The 15,411-nt window shown below is 45.6% G+C and overlaps 1 protein-coding gene across 1 annotated transcript; it reads left to right on the top strand.

Moving 5' to 3' along the window:
* Positions 1-4,953: 4,953 nt before the first annotated feature.
* On the top strand, positions 4,954-14,254 carry LOC115598065 (TOG array regulator of axonemal microtubules protein 2-like; the record flags this gene model as incomplete). The annotated part of the gene is made up of 12 exons (XM_030447539.1): positions 4,954-5,098; positions 5,435-5,521; positions 6,504-6,645; positions 6,937-7,042; positions 8,186-8,421; positions 9,056-9,214; positions 9,465-9,582; positions 9,985-10,088; positions 10,661-10,850; positions 11,739-11,955; positions 12,340-12,426; positions 14,007-14,254. Coding segments are annotated over 12 exons (1,839 nt in total), but the record flags the coding sequence as incomplete, so codon positions are not given.
* Positions 14,255-15,411: the final 1,157 nt, after the last annotated feature.

The raw sequence follows: 15,411 nt of genomic DNA, 5'->3' as shown, positions 1-15,411 counted from the left end.
CATTCAGATCAGTTTACTTCTAACCCCTGATTTGCTGCCCTGGGTAAGCTGCTGCTTGTGGTAACTCCTGTTTCATGGCTGAGCAGCTCTGCTCTATTAAGAGGCAGGCATTACAGGAGCTTTTATAAGGGCATTGAACTTTTCAGTCCTTCCAAATGAAAGCTGAGGGCAGAACTTTTTAAATGTTGTATCATGTTGTATCTTTTTGTATGTTCTCCTTGCCATACACAGTAAATGTTTGAGGAAGCGAGTCTGCTGGTTCAGAAATTCCTCAAAACAGCCAGTTCAAAAGTAACAGATTTTGGCTGTGTGATCTCACTTGGGTCATTGTGCAGAAAAATACATGAAGAATTCTTGCAAGCTGTGAATAATCTAAGCAGCTGTAACACCAAGAACTTAGAAAGGTGGAGAGAGATGCCATTAATAGCCCAGTGATCATCCTTGTAATTCTCCCAGAGACATGGGGAAACTGTCCAGTTGCACTTGGTGATGATAAAAGCTTCATGCTGCAGATGCATTATGGCCCTGTAAACCAAAATCCATTGGCCAAAACAACCCTCAAACAGCAGTCAGCATTTCCCATTCCATTTTATCCTCACAACAGGCCTCTGGCTAGTCAGACATTGGGTTCAACCTCCACAGCAGCTCCAATCCTGACAGGCTCTGTAGGGTTCTTGGCACTGGCTTGTTTCACATACCACTACCACATGTTTGCTGTGCTGGGAAGCCAGCAGAAAAATAGCTTGTTAGTTGGCAAAGAAAGTATTGAATATAGCATTAAGTAATCTCTGTTTTTATCTACTGGGTGCTAATGATTCAAAGAAGCTTAAAACCCAGAGGATGCATCTCCTTTTGATAAACCTAGCAGAAGGATGACAGTGAGTACAGTTACTGACTACTGAACCATCATGAGGCTGAGGAGATGTTCACATGCGTCTGTGCTTCATTTTTGCCTCTTCAGAAAGCCATTTTCCAAGTTTTATTCACTTGGCAGGGAACCAGTGCCACTGTTCTCTGTGCAGAAAATGGCACCAGCTTCTCTTCTGTGCTCCTATCAGCAGTCACAGAAGATGATTTCTGCACACTCAGTGCTTCCCCTAGATTGCAGGCAAACTGCTCTGCCAGTACCCTTCTGGTCACAGTGATTTCAGTCCAAGAGAGAAAGGGGTGGCCCTACCTAGCTGAACACTTGTGGTTCAGTATCATGTAGCTGTTCTGAATCAGGAACTAGGACTTGGAATTAAGGTAATTAAGCTTTTGGAGACCATAGAGGTGCCCTGAGTAATGTCCTTCCTAATTTCACTTTAGAACATACTAGCATTTTGGTAGGACAGCCTGGCAGAGGACCAAAACTGAGGCATGGAGAGCCTGGCTGTGTGTTACAGGGTAAGTCAGTGGCAGACTGAGTCTTTCATCCTAGCTACATGATGCACTCATTTCTGGTTCTTACTGCTTTCTCTGGCACATTTTTAATACCTTAAGCAATGAAGCATGCTCAGCTTCTATTAGGAGGTAATCTTAACCAGCCACTGGCATACTTCTTGAATATTCATCCTATGCAGCGAGACCAAATAAAATATCCCTTAATCCCTCCTTCATGCCCTAGTGCCACTGCAGTGATACCTCCGTTCCTTGTGTTCAAGTACACAGTCTGAACAGACCTACAGCTGTATTTGCAAGGATTTTTATGTCAGCCTTTCATTGAACGTAATGGAAATGAAGCTTTAAAAACCCTCTAAGCACCTTCATTCCTTGACCTTAATCTGTCTCTGTGAATTTATCTAGATTAACAAAAAGGGTAAAGGCAGAAATGGGTTAACTGTTAAATTTTCTGAAATCACATGCAGGGGATGAAGCAGTACAGGGTCTTGCTGGGATATGAAAAATTTCAATTGAAATTTGCTTGAGGATACAATTTTATCTAATTTTTAGTTTGATTGATAGGAGGGTACCTAAGTCCCTTGTTACTTACGTTTACAAAACAAATTGGTAAGGACCTGCCTTTGCTTCTCCTATCAAGTGCAGGGGTGTTTTTCCTTCTATGATAATTTAATGGAACTGTGTCCGTGGCTGATCCTTCCAGCTGCTTAGCTACCAAGTGACAGGTACTCTTTGCAGAAGCTGAGGGGCAACTGTGAGTAGATTTTCCAAAGCAGTCCATGCTGGTATCCTTCCATACTCACTGACAATTATAGGAATTTTACTGCTTACTCACCATCCTGACCTCTTATCCCAAGGTACACTTTGCAAAATTCCCTACTACCTCTCAGTTAGGCCAGACAAATAGGTTAATACATTTAAGTAAGCAAAAGTTTTGTGCAGTGACTGAAGTCTTTGTGAGAAGGTGAAGAAACCTCTATAAAGTTTTGAAGTAGAAGCAACCAAACTGATAAGGAGAGGCTGAATCTGTAATGTGACATGTTTTGCTATAGCACTCAGCTAAAGTGCTTATGCTATGCTAAGGAGAAGCTACCCTTACCCTCATAATACATTGCACAGAATAACACTGCCTAAAATTCCACTAGTGTTGTCCTGAAAGCAGGGTCCCTCAGCCAGTGTGCAATAAGCAGATCCACACAATAGGTTGATTAACATGTCAACAGAATATCTAGTTCTGTGCAGAAAAGGGAGCAGGGTGGTATTCCACAAAGCAAGCTCCGTTTCCTGAAATGCAAGAACTACTTTTATACCCCAAAACATGAGAAAGAACTTTATCTTCACCATTACACTATATACTATACTATTGTATATTGTGTAGTATAGTATAGCATGTACCATTATACTATATTATGTACTATGCCAACAGCAGTCTTCCTCCAGTGTTTTGACTTTGTGGACAGGATTTTGTCAGAATTTGGAAAACGTATAGCTTAAAAATATTGTTATGTTGTTTTAACCCCACCTGCATTGAGGGGTTTCACACGCAGGAACCCCTGCGAGCAGGGCTATGCCAGGGATGGGTGGCTGTCACATGCACTACCCTTGTTCTTTTTCCATGTAGGTTCCTAATGCCGCAGGGAAACCCACAGGAACAGCCACTGTCAGAAAGTTCTTGATGCAGGAAATGTTTTTGTAGGGTTTGGTTGCCCTCTGAAGGAAACTAAGCAGGGAATAAACCCCTGTAACAGTGAAACAGTTCAAAGGAGAAGGCTTGGTACAGAAACAGCAGTGAAGTAAGCCCACTAATTACGGGGACACCTAATGCAGAGTGTAAACCTTTTCGTTACAAACCCTATTGATTGTGTTCTAGTATTATCTTTGTTCTGAAAAGAAGTCAAAAAAACAACAAAATCCCACGCAAAACTGAGTGGCAATTACAGAAACAAGGGCTTTTCAAACCAGCACTACTTTTGGAAAGCATCTACTCACTTGGCATTAACAAATTCTAGAGACCTTTGTGGATTATCTGCCCCATGAAAGGAGAGGAAAGAAATGGTGTGGGCCTTGATGGGCTGCTTGTGGAAGACATGCAGATTTGTAGAATATTCAGATGTCAAAGTTCTGGAATGCAAGTGCTGGAACCTCCCTGTTCTGGAACCACACAGAAAACTATGAGGTCAAACCAACCACTGCAGAGTCCATCAGTACAGGTTGCTACAGACGCGTTGTGTCTCCACTGGAGAAGAGGTGTCTGCCTTGTCCTCCCCAGAGCTCACACACCATTGGAGTCACCTGTACTGTTCTTATTTTGGAGGTAGGTACCACACTACAGTTTCTGTCTACTGTGGGAGCATTCTGGAATGCAGACCCAGATACTCAGGTCTGTGAGGCAGAAGGATTGATTCAAACTTGAAGTTTTGTGGCAGCAGCAGTTGGACCACTAAAGAAGAAGATGAGGTTGGAAAGGGGTTGAATATGCAACGTTGACCTTAGACAATCGAAAAAAAAACCCACTTGATGGAGAAATGATCCTTGAAGGTTGGTGTTCATTCACTGACTCTGCCAAAGCAGATGGCTGACCAGAGGTCTGTCCATGTACTGAGATATCTTTCTGCTTTCCAGAAATACCAGCAGCACTGTGTGGGTTTTTACTGGCAGTCTTCACATAGGCCAAGGCCTGAAATGAGAATCTCTTTCCTCCTGTTATCTATTCGACATATCTCTCATGGCTTGCTACCTCAGTGCTGTTCAGCAGAATTTAACTGATGCTGGTGTTATCAAAAATGAAACCAAACTGATTTTCTGAATGATTAAAACCACCCTGAATACTTCACCCCAGAGCCCGGTCACTGGTGCTCTAGTGATCCAGTGAAAATGACTCCAGCATGAAGTTAGGAATGGCAGGAGCTGGAGGGCTACCTGTGACCCCAGGAACAGACCTCCCTCTCAGTCAGGCTGAGGAGATGGATCATGGAGGAATGGAATCATAGAGTTATTTGGGTTGGAAGGTACCTTTAAGGGTCATCCAGTCCAACCCCCCTGCAGTAGGCAAGGAAACCCTCAAGGACCTCAGGTTGCTCAGAGCCTTGTCGAGCCTCAACTTGAATATCTCCAGGGATGAGGCCTCAACTACTTGCACCTGAGAAGAAGGTGCAAGTACTGCTCCTGAGTCTCAAGAAACAGCAAATTACCTCCCATAGCTGGTTCTTGCAGAAGGTTTTTCTTCCCCTGCTCTGGCCTGTAGGAACCAAACTGCCTGGGCACTGATAACATGAGCTCCTCTATATCTTGGAGCACTCCCATGACTCTCTTGGGTCAAGCAGGACTTCCTGACACAGACTGAGAAACAGCACCTCAGAGCAGGGGAAGGCTAAGGGAACGGAGGGTTACAAATCACTGTGTGTAATTGTGTGTTAAGGTGAGGAAAGGAGGAATTGTTCTGAAACTCTTGGGATACATACGGAGCTGCATTAAAGGCAATGGCACTCTGGCACCCTGTTCATGAGGACGGGCTGCATATTGTTTGTGTCTCTGTCTTGATGCTCCATGATGTATTTTCATTGCAACTAAATCCACGTTTCCTCGTCCCAGTCAGCTCAGAAGAAAATCCACCAAAAGCACTTGAAAGAGATGGAGCTTTTCCATGGAGAGAGGGAGAGAGGAAAGCCCTTGCAGCTCCCTAAACTGAGTGCTGACCTTGGAAATGCAGCCAGAGAAAGTAAGTGGTTGCTACAGATCTGGGTCTTTCTGCTCACTTGTTTTGTATTTGCATAGTGTTGCAAACGTCTATGGAAAGATAAAGGAAAGCTGCTATACTTGCATTGGAGTGGCAGTTCAAATAGGATTTATTTGTGCTTTCCAAAGGAAAACAGAGGCATTAAGTGTAATAATTCTGTCTTGCAAACTACAATGGGACTCCAGCCTCTCTAATTGAGAGTGGCCTCCTAAAAAAGGGAATGGATGAGTCCAAAAGAATGCTTTTCAAGCCAGAACGCAACCTGGAAGAAACAAAAAGGAAACTATTTCTAATTAAAAGTCTGAACTTCTTACTCAGGTGGCCTGAGGAAGGAGATCAACAAGCCCTCACTTCCCAGTGTCCCCATCATCAAGCAGAGTGGCAGCTTCCCAGGCAAGGACTCAGGTGAGCCCCTTCCTTTGCTGCCCCTGCACCAGCTCAAATACCAAATAATACCACTGGTGCTGGGAGGCAGCTGCAACTGCAGGGCTGAGCCCTGGTGCAGCCTGGCAGGGTGTGTTCTCTGTGCACATCTCTGTACCACCATGATGCTGGGACCAACTGCTCATCGTCTTGGCCTCTGCTGCTGTCTGCCTCTCCAGACAGGTTCTCTGCTATTGCAGCAAGGTTTGTCTCTGTCAGGAAACCAGTGACTTAGTACAAACCTGCCCCTTCACCCAGAAGTGCTTAATGGCTTCACTCACCTCACTGCCTGCAATGCGAGCTGGGAGCAAGCAACCCCTGTTTGGTCAGGACACCCAAATATGTTGGCAGGGTGTAGTAGGTGGCACACAGAGGAGGCTGCCTGGTGCTCCCAGGCTGCAAGAAATATACAGCAGAGTCCATAGTTAATTCCCATCTCTCCTCTGTGGGTGTGACCGTGTTATGATCCTGCGTAGCATGAGTTAAGAAGGGCACTAGGAATGATACTTTCAATGTTCTTTCCTAGTGATGCTACTCTGGTTTTTAAAATTGACCAGAACTAGCCTGATGTAGTTCTCCATTCATATGGATGTGTAGATGGACATGCTCAGTGCCAAGTGCAGTGACATCACTACTGTGACATCACTGTCAGCGACATCCAAATGAGTCCCCATCGCATTGCTTTTGAATGTACAGTTCCTCTATGCTTTGTAGAATATGCAAGCTGGCTGTGGAACTCAGATGGAGTTGGGAGCTGCAATTTTCAGGTTAAGAGCTGAGGGTTACTTGGCAGAGGTGGCTGGTGCTGGGGAAAGCAGTGAGCCAGCAGCAAGGAAGTCTCTGAACCAGTAACTCTCTGCAGCCATACATAACCTTGTCTGGGAGATGGGGCTGCAGTCTGCTCAGTGGTGGGGTGCATTGCCCAGGGGTACACAATGCTCATGGCTGACCCTCTTCCTCACAGTGAACTCCCTGCCAAGCAATGCTCTGGACTTGCAGGCGTGTGGAGAGGAGGCAGAGCGTGGGTATGGTTGGGAAGCCAGACCCTTCTCTCACCCCCAGCAGAAGCTGCTCGAGGCACTGAAGTTGCTCAGAAGCGACGACTGGTAAGAAAGTCCCCTCTGCACCCTTTCTCCCTCCCAGTGTAAGGCAAGTTAGAAACATTTTCTTCTGGTGCCTCTGACTCCAGACAGATCCAGACTGCCCTTTTGGATTTATGGTGTGGCACTTTTGACTGCCACACCATCCTGTCGCAATGACTTCCATGAGTTAATGAAGTGGTCTATGAGAAGAACCTCCATGTGTTTGCTTGAGCTGCCACCCTCCTGATTTCGGAGGATGCTGCCCAGTTCTTGGGTGGGGAGAGAAATCAGCCTTTGTTGCTAATTGCCTTTCAGGGAGCAGAAGCTGAAGGGACTCTGCAGCATCAGATCTCTGGCTGTCTACCACTCCGAAGTCCTTCTTCACAGGCTTTGTGATGTTTCCTTGGCAACTACCAAAGAGGTAAGAGCATGGTGCTTCATTATATACCTTGCACATGAGGCAGAGAGTAGGGGTGTGCGTGTTTCGTTACATGGCTACCCAGTGCCTGCCTTCATTACTACTCATTTGCACTACTCCTTTTCCCAATAGCTGTATTACCCCTCTTAGTACACAACCTTTATTACCTATTTCTACACAACTGCCAAAGATGACATTTTCCTTTGCTTTCAGAAGACAGTAAGACTTAACCCATTTCCATTGGAATCGGTCCTTTTAGCCCATATTTAATGATGCTGGAGGCTTGACTGCCATTTTTCTCCCAGACTCTTGTCACAGTTTGCACTTGACAAACCGAAGCAGGAGGGCCTTCAGACTCTGACAGGGGTGGAGCACCGAGGGCTCTCTTCCCCTCCCATTCCCTGCCCATACTCTATAAAGCTCAGGCAGATGGCAGCCCCTCCTCTCTTTGTGCCTTCTCCTGGTTTCGCTGCTGTTCCCCTGCGCTCCTTTACCCCCAGCTCGCCTCCTGCTCTTCAGAATCCACATCCATCGGGTGCTGGGAAGAGCCGTGGAGCTCCCTCCTGAGTCGGCCCTGCCCCGAGGGGCCCTCAGGCACTGATCCCTGCCGGCATCGAGACCGGGTTGCGTATATACATTTGTATACGTTTCTATTTTTGTTGATCATTGCATCCCCCTGTTCTAGTAAATCATTTTCCATTTTTAAATTTCTAACTTTAAGTCTCTTGCCTGTATTCCCCTTTCATTTTCCTTTTCAGTGCTCAGACTGCAATTACTGCATTTTTTGGACAGGAGGAAAGCAGAACATTTCCTCTCTCTTGCCTTCGTACTTCTGATTAAAACAGCCCTTGCTGTGATTTGTCTGTTTCTATCTTCTTGAAAGAAGGGCTTAAAATGGAAGCAATGAAAATCATGGGCTAAGTAGCACAATTTGTTCAAAGTGGAAGAGTGTTTTTAGGAGAGCAGTAAGTGGGCCAGAGGCCCGAGTAGAAGTTGTTGTCAGGGTGTGTTTCTGGGCTTGTGGTCTTCTGCCCTTACTGTGCTCTTCTGTTCCACCAGGACACCGTGAGAAGTCATGTTCTTTCCTGGGACTTTTGCCTTTTCTTGCCAAGGTGATTCTTGAGCTTCTCCTGGTGACTTCCACAGGTGAACAGCCTGCGCTCGAAGGTGTCTGGCTTTGCAATTCGCACTCTTGGAGAGCTCTTCAGGACTCTGAAGAAGCAAATGGACCCAAGAGTGGATGGGATTGCTTGTGCCTTGCTCCAGAAGATGGGGGATTCCAACAAGTTCATTCAGGAAGCTGCCAACGAGTCCTTGGAAATGATGGTGGTGAACGTGACACCTGCACGAGCAATGAGTGCTCTCCTAGCTAATGGAGTCCAGTATGTCAATCTTCTTTTAGTGACATCCTTCCCCTGAAATTGTGTGCGTAGGGGGAAGGGATGGGAGGTAGAAAAGGAAAGTTGGGAGGGAAAGGTCCTTTCCCCTGCGCCTTCTGTGAACTCAGGGATTAGATTCTTTCATCAGCATTGCTCCCTTCCTCCTGTCATCTGCTTCTGCCTTACTGCAGCCTGGTTGTTCTGACTGGCTGTCAACACTGCCTAGATGGGGTGAATCTAGATGGGGAACTGACAGTTCCTGCAAAGGGTGGAGAGAGCAGCCTTGTGGCTTTGAAGGAAGAGTGAGAGTGGCAGTGGGTGCCCTTCGATGTTTCCCAGTGCTAATAACCACAGAGACACTGGGAAAAGCCAGGCATCGTCATCAAGCCATTAGCTTGAGAAATAAGGAGACTGACTGCAGGGCTGCAGAGTATGTGGAGGAGAACTCAGTGGGTGCAGCAGGAGCTGCTCAGCAGGCAGAGCTCATGCTGAGAGGTCTGTGTGACCACTGTGTCCTGAGAGCTCTAGTTTCTATTCAAGTGGATGCAGGCTGTTAGCTTTGAGATGGGGACCCACTTTAGAGGTGCTTGTGTCCCTCCTCTTCCCTCAGCCCCAGTCTTGGTTCTCTTGTTCCCAGGCACCGCCACGTCCTGGTGCGGAAGTGTGCAGCCAAACACCTCCTGACCTTGGTGGAGCGCATGGGAGCCGAGAAGCTCCTGTCAGGCACCTGCCAGAGCACTGAGGGGCTGCTGGGCACCCTGGTAAAGCTTGCTCAGGACTGCCATCAGGACACAAGGTGAGGAGCTTTATTCTGCCTCCTGACATTTGAAAACTGTTTGATGTCTGCTTGTAAATGACAGAGGCACGAAAGAAGTGGAAGGGAAAGTGAGTATGACGGAAGTTATTACACGGTGTGGGTAAAGTTGTCTGGGGAAATGTCTGCTAGGTTGTTATGGCAAGAAGGACCCTTCATCAGTAGTCTTCAGACCCAGACAGCAGTAGTCTGTAGAAGAAGCAGTCATTTGTTTATCTTTTTCCTGTGTTAGGTGTTACGGACGGAAGATGCTGAATATATTGATGAGTCATCAAAAGTTTGATTGCGATTTGAAGGAGTCTGTCCCCTCACGTGACTTTGAAAAAATTATGGCGACACTGAAGAAGAAAGTAAGTGTTTGGCACGAGAAATATCTCTTTATTGAAGTACGGCGATTGCTAATTTGAATTTAAACATACACATCTTTATCTCATTCCACTGGCTCATTTCACTCCTGGAAATGAACTCCTGATCCTTAGCCTGTCTCTTTGCATAGAGGGAAGGAACTAGTATGGTCAGAAATAAAGTGTCTGTGTGTTTTGAATTTCAGCCACCAAAAGGAAAGGTAAGAATGAGAAACTGGTTTTCTCCCTAGACATCACTGAAACTCTGGCCGGTATCCCTCACTAAGTTATGAAGAGTTTTGCTAGGTCTTTCGTGGTAACTGTGACTCTAGTTATGACTTGTGTTTTAAACAAGTAATTGCCTATTTTATTTTCTGTAAATTCATGTTTTTTCCTATCTATATGTAGGGGTCAGAAGACCTTAAATGTCAACCTCCATCTGCCAAGGACCCCAGGAAGTCTAAGAAGAGCAACGTGAAGATGTCCCAGGAGAACTTGCCTTCTGCTGGAGGGTACTGACCGCTTTTGTTCTATTTGAGAAAGCACGTGACAAGCTTTGCTTGTTTCTTCCTTCCTCAGTAAAACCTTTCTGGTGCAGACGAGCTTTACCAGAGATTGTTTCCTGGCCCCAGGCATTGACTGTGATACGAAATGTCTACTGGGCTGAAGACAACTTCTTTGGTGGGTTTTCCACAAAAACTGAAAGAGGAAGAGACAATCACTGGTTGCAGCTCAGGAGATCCAGTCCAGTGGCAAGGATAGTGTTGTGGAGGGTCATGTCTCTTGTAGTTTGACTTAGGAAAAGTAATTTCAACCAGGGTGTTTTTATCTGAACACCTGGAATGATATCTAAAGATAAATGAGATGAATCTCATCCTCAGTTTTCCTGACAAGAGCACAAGCAATAACCTTATTTGCAGATTGTCTCCTGTAACGATTGCCATGAGATGAAAGCTGCTTTCAGATCAGGATCAAGCTGAAGTCTCCACAAGTCCCCTCAAGATGTTTTCCTCACTGTTAACTGAAGATACAATCATGAGAAGTTTGTTTTTTTAATTTTTTTTTTTTACTTTTCCAGTTTGAGGTCTGGCCTGAAATTACCCAGTCAGAGAGTCCATTGCCTATCAGTTCGCACCATGGAAGAGACTGAGCACCTCCTGAAGCTTTCCCAACTCCTGACAGCTCAGGATTTTCATGCACGAATGGAGGGACTGGTGCTCCTCCGGGATGACTGCAAAAACAACCCTCAGTTCATTTTGAAGAACATGGTTGAGGTATTTAGGGCATCTCTACTGATCCTTTCCCATTCTGCTGCTTCCTCCTACCTGTTAGGAAAAACCAAAGGAAATCCAGCCACTGAAAGTTTGGCCATTGTTCCCCGGCAGAAAAATAGGCTGGGATGGGGAAGAGAATATCAGGCGTGGTTGATTTATTAAACAAATATTTTTTAGAGGATGCTCCTGTAAACTTTAACGTGTCTTACACAGACACAGCTCTTCCTATTCACTTCTGTCCTCATTTTGTTTGTTTATTTCTGTTGGAAAGGAAGGCAGTTGGTTAGATCTTTTCTTCCTTCTCCTCACAGCAGCTGCTGTTTTCCCCTTTTCCAGGAAATGGGGCCCGATAGCGTGTCTGTTGAGGGGCTGCACAGCATCTTAAGTTTCAGCAGTCTGCTTGTTAAGACAGACAAATGTTATGGATCTTGAAGAGCTCATCAGAGCCCTGCACTCCTCCAGATACAGGTTCTGAGATGAAGAAAATAAATGTTGGATCTCCTCTAGGCACAGTTTTTGCAAAATGAAAAGTACAAAGAACTTGATAGAAGAGTGGGCATCCTGAATACCTGTTCTCATCCCTCTATACTAAAGATACTGTTTTGCATTATTATAATGGAATTAATTTATTAATTGATAGGTCAAAAGAAACACCGTGTGAGCTCTCAAGTCTCCACTCTTGCCTCTTCATAAAGTATGAAAAGGTTTTCAATGATGATGAGGCTGTTGAAGTGCTGTAGTGAGTAGCCTGCAGGAAAACAGGGACCTTCTGCTAGCGAGTGGGGATCTAACAGAAAGGATTACAGATTGCTGCCTATTTGTTTCTACATCCCTTGTTGAAACAAAGGCATTTTAATCCAGCTTTCATGTTGTTTGTTTTCTTAACAGATTATTGATACTTTTGTTCTGACACTTACTGATTGCCACAAGAACGTGAGCCAGAGGGCGCTGGAGGTGCTGACCCTCATGACACCCATCCTCAGGGGTGCCTCATCTCCTGTGATGGTCTCTCTGGTGACAGCTGCCACTGACAACCTGAACTCAAAGCACTCAGGCATTTACACTGCAGCTATGAAGGCACTGGAAACATTTATTAACCACCTAGGTAAGGCTGGTCTCTGGCACTGACTCTTCAGCTGTGGCTCTTCCACTCTTTCTCCTTCTTCTCCTTCTCTTCCTCTTCCACTTTCGCTTTCTCTATGTATCTTTCTCTTTCACTTTCTCTTTCTTTTTCTCTTTCTCTTTCTTTTTCTCTTTCTCTCTCTTTATCTCCCTCTATCTCTTTCTCTCTTGCATCTCTCTCTCTCTTTCTTTCTCTCTTTATCTGTCTCTGTCTTTCTTTCTCTTTCTCTCCTTTTTTTTTCTCGTTCTTTCCTCTCTTTTCTCCCTTTCTCTTTCTCTCCCCCCCCCCCCCCCCTTTCTCTCTTTATCTTCCTTTTTTTCCTTATAACCCCAGAAGAATGAGCAGAAATAAATGTTTGTCTTTCAGACACCACATTGCTGCTGCAACTCTTTGCCAACCGAGTCTGTTACCTCAGTGGCCAAGCTCTGCTGGATGTCACAGGATATCTCTCAGGTATCTCCTGCCTCAGCTCATCTCTGCTTCTAACAGACACTGCAGGCACATCCAACACCAGAAGGTCCTGAGCATGTCCCTCCTGCAAATTACACATCCCAGGTGTATTTGGCAGGGCTGTGTCTGGTTTCATCAGCACAGGATTCTTGTTCTCCACTTAGAAACTTCTGAGGCTGAATCCTGCAGAGCCTGGAGGTCATTGCATAGGTGGAACTTCAACACATATACTACAGACAAGGGTTTTGTGCAATGCAGAGTTTGAGGGAGAAGGGCAGAAGCAGGCAGTCAGCCCAGCCCCCTGGGGCTCCCTGCCTGTATTGCAGGAATGATGTTGGATTCAGGGCATTTCAGAGAATTCATTCAGAGAATGTAATTTTAGGGCTATTTTAATTCCTTTTTCAGAGAAAGCACTTGAAGAAAGATTGGAATTACATTACAGAGAGTAGGTGTTCTCTGGGGAATGTAGTGGGAACAGGCAACTCTTCTGCTTCTGTAGCTCCCTAGTGAGCACTGTGCTTAATAGCATTTAAACTCCACTTGACTCTCATTTAAAAATAGGTACTGTAATGCCTCTCTTGTTTACCACAATAGATTTTAGGTACTTTTAAACTGTTGGTGACTGGTGCTAGATTAACAGCATAGAGAAGACCAAGGTCTCTTTGCTACAGCCTACAGAAGGTTACTGCATCACATTTCCACTGAACAGAAAATATGAACTCTGTCTCCAGATCATTTCCAATTTTCATCTCTTGGCAAAATCTGCCATGCAGGGGAGCGTGTGGTAAATTTTTGTTTGCATTTAAATAGAATCCACTTCAGAAACTGAGCTGGGAGCAAACTTCCAAGAGAACGAGAGGGTGCTTGGGTTCTGGTTACATTTACCCAGCCCCCTGTGCAAGATTTTTCTGTCTCTGTTTCCCTATTTCAGGGACGATTGTGAGGGCAATAGCTCCGATGCCCTGGCAGTGGGGACTGGGTAATTATCTAGGACATTCTGAAGCTGGAAACAGCTGTTCATTGGAAGCCACCAAATATGACAGGAAAAAAGCTCAGCTTAGACCATTCTGCCAAAGACATCAGTGAGTCACTGATGTTTCTAAGAAAACTGTCAAGCAGGTCACATCTTTTGTGGGCTGGAGTTCTGAAGTGTGGTATAATACTGCTGTTTGCTGTGTGCCCCTGAGCAAAGGGAGCTGTCAGGTTGGACTTGTGGCACTTGTCATTGAAGGTCAGGAAGAATTAATCATCCTTTTTATTAGAAATCTTACAATTGCCTCTCTAAGCTGCAGTTCAAAACCTTCAGCACCTGGTGCAGACAACCATTATTGGTGGGAATAAACAACAATTTGACATTTTTGACATTGGTAAAAGTAGAGGAGCCTCTGATTCGGAGAAATGAATGTCCTCAGAGGTGGGTTGTTGTGTTGTGTGGATGGTCAGCCAGTGTTGCTTGATTCCGGATCCTCAGGCTCTTTGTGCTCGCTGATATAAGCCAGAAAAGCCTCCCAAGAACCAAAACTCAAGGTAGGTACTTGCTTCCATGAAGGCTGTTAAGAAAACTTCTCTGTTTTGCCCGGCAGTGCTTGTGGGACGTGTTTATCCCCGGAAACCCCAAACTGTCCAGCGCTACGTCCTGCCTGCCCTCTGGTATTTCCTGGGAAACAGAGCCCTGCCTGTCCGCAGTGGCAATGTTCGGGCTGTGGTGGCCAAGCTTGTGAAGAGCCTCTACCAGGTGATGGGCTCCACACTGAAGGAAGCTGCTGCCAAGCAGCCTCAGCATGTGGTGAAGAACCTCCAGGACATTTTGGACCATTTTGGACTCGAATAACAAGTGAAGGAGTGCAGTGCTCAGGGAAGCTGAAGGAGACGTGCTGCTTGGGAAGAGTGGAGTCAAGGCTGGATGTGGCTGTAGCATTGGTTTTATTCTTTGTGTTTGAAGAACAGGTTTTACTTGACAGAGTTTATGGTTAGAGATAGGGATAGTATGTTTTTCTTGTAGGCTTTTAAAAGTAAGAGGAAGGTTTTTTCACATGTTTTATATGTTGAGCTCCTTTTCCCCAAGAAGTTTGAATAAACTTAAAAAACAAAACAACCTGTTTGGAAATGCAGTTTGTAACTGTGAAAAGGAAAACAATGTATTTATGTACATACTGAAGGGAGCTGCTCTTGCAGAGCAGCTGGGTCATGCAGTGTGATGTGGTGATTCTGGTAGAATTTGTTCTTGAAAGGTTAAAGTTGAGCTTGGGAACCAAAGGGTCTCTCAAGCAGAGAGAATGCCCTGCACTGACGTGGCTATTTTTATCCTTGTTAAGTAGAGTGATGATTGGAATAAAAGTAGTTGCATTGCTATGAAATGTCTGGCAGCTGACATTGTGCTACTGCCTCTGATACAAGCAGAGGTGAGAAAACCGCTTCAGTAAAAATTAGATTTTACCTGAACCTCTGTCCCCTCTGTAGACTGCTGTGAGGGCTGCAAGATGCACAGGTCTGTGACTCCCCACTGCCTAGTCCTGGCAAGGACGTAGATGCCCAGCAGCTGGCACTGCAGCTAAGCCCATGTTCTCAGGCACAGCCTGAAATTTCACACCAAAGTTGGTGAGGAAAGAAAGGCAGGAGGTGTCTGAGCCTTAACCCACTTAATCTACTCTTTATCCACTACCACTGTGGTTCTCAGACCAAGGCACTGAGTGCCACCTCAAGTCTCTTCTTAAAAACCTCTGTGGATGGGGAATCCACCACCTCCGCGGGCAACCCATTCCAATGCCTGATCACCCTCTCTGTAAAGAATTTCTTCTTAAATATCTAACCTAAACCTTCCCTGGCAGAGCTTAGGTCCAAGCCCTCTTGTCCTACTGATGGCTGCCTGGGAGGAGAGACCAACACTCCCCTGGCTACCCCCTCCTTTCAGGGAGTTGTAGAGAGTGATGAGGTCTCCCCTGAGCCTCCTCTTCTCCAGGCTGAACACCCGCAGCTCCCTCAGCCCTT

The sequence above is a fragment of the Calypte anna genome, chromosome 3 (assembly GCF_003957555.1).
Source record: "Calypte anna isolate BGI_N300 chromosome 3, bCalAnn1_v1.p, whole genome shotgun sequence".
Classification (NCBI taxonomy): domain Eukaryota; kingdom Metazoa; phylum Chordata; class Aves; order Apodiformes; family Trochilidae; genus Calypte; species Calypte anna.
The sequence above is the reverse complement of the archived record's forward strand: the minus strand, read 5'-3'. Positions and strand labels throughout refer to the sequence as shown.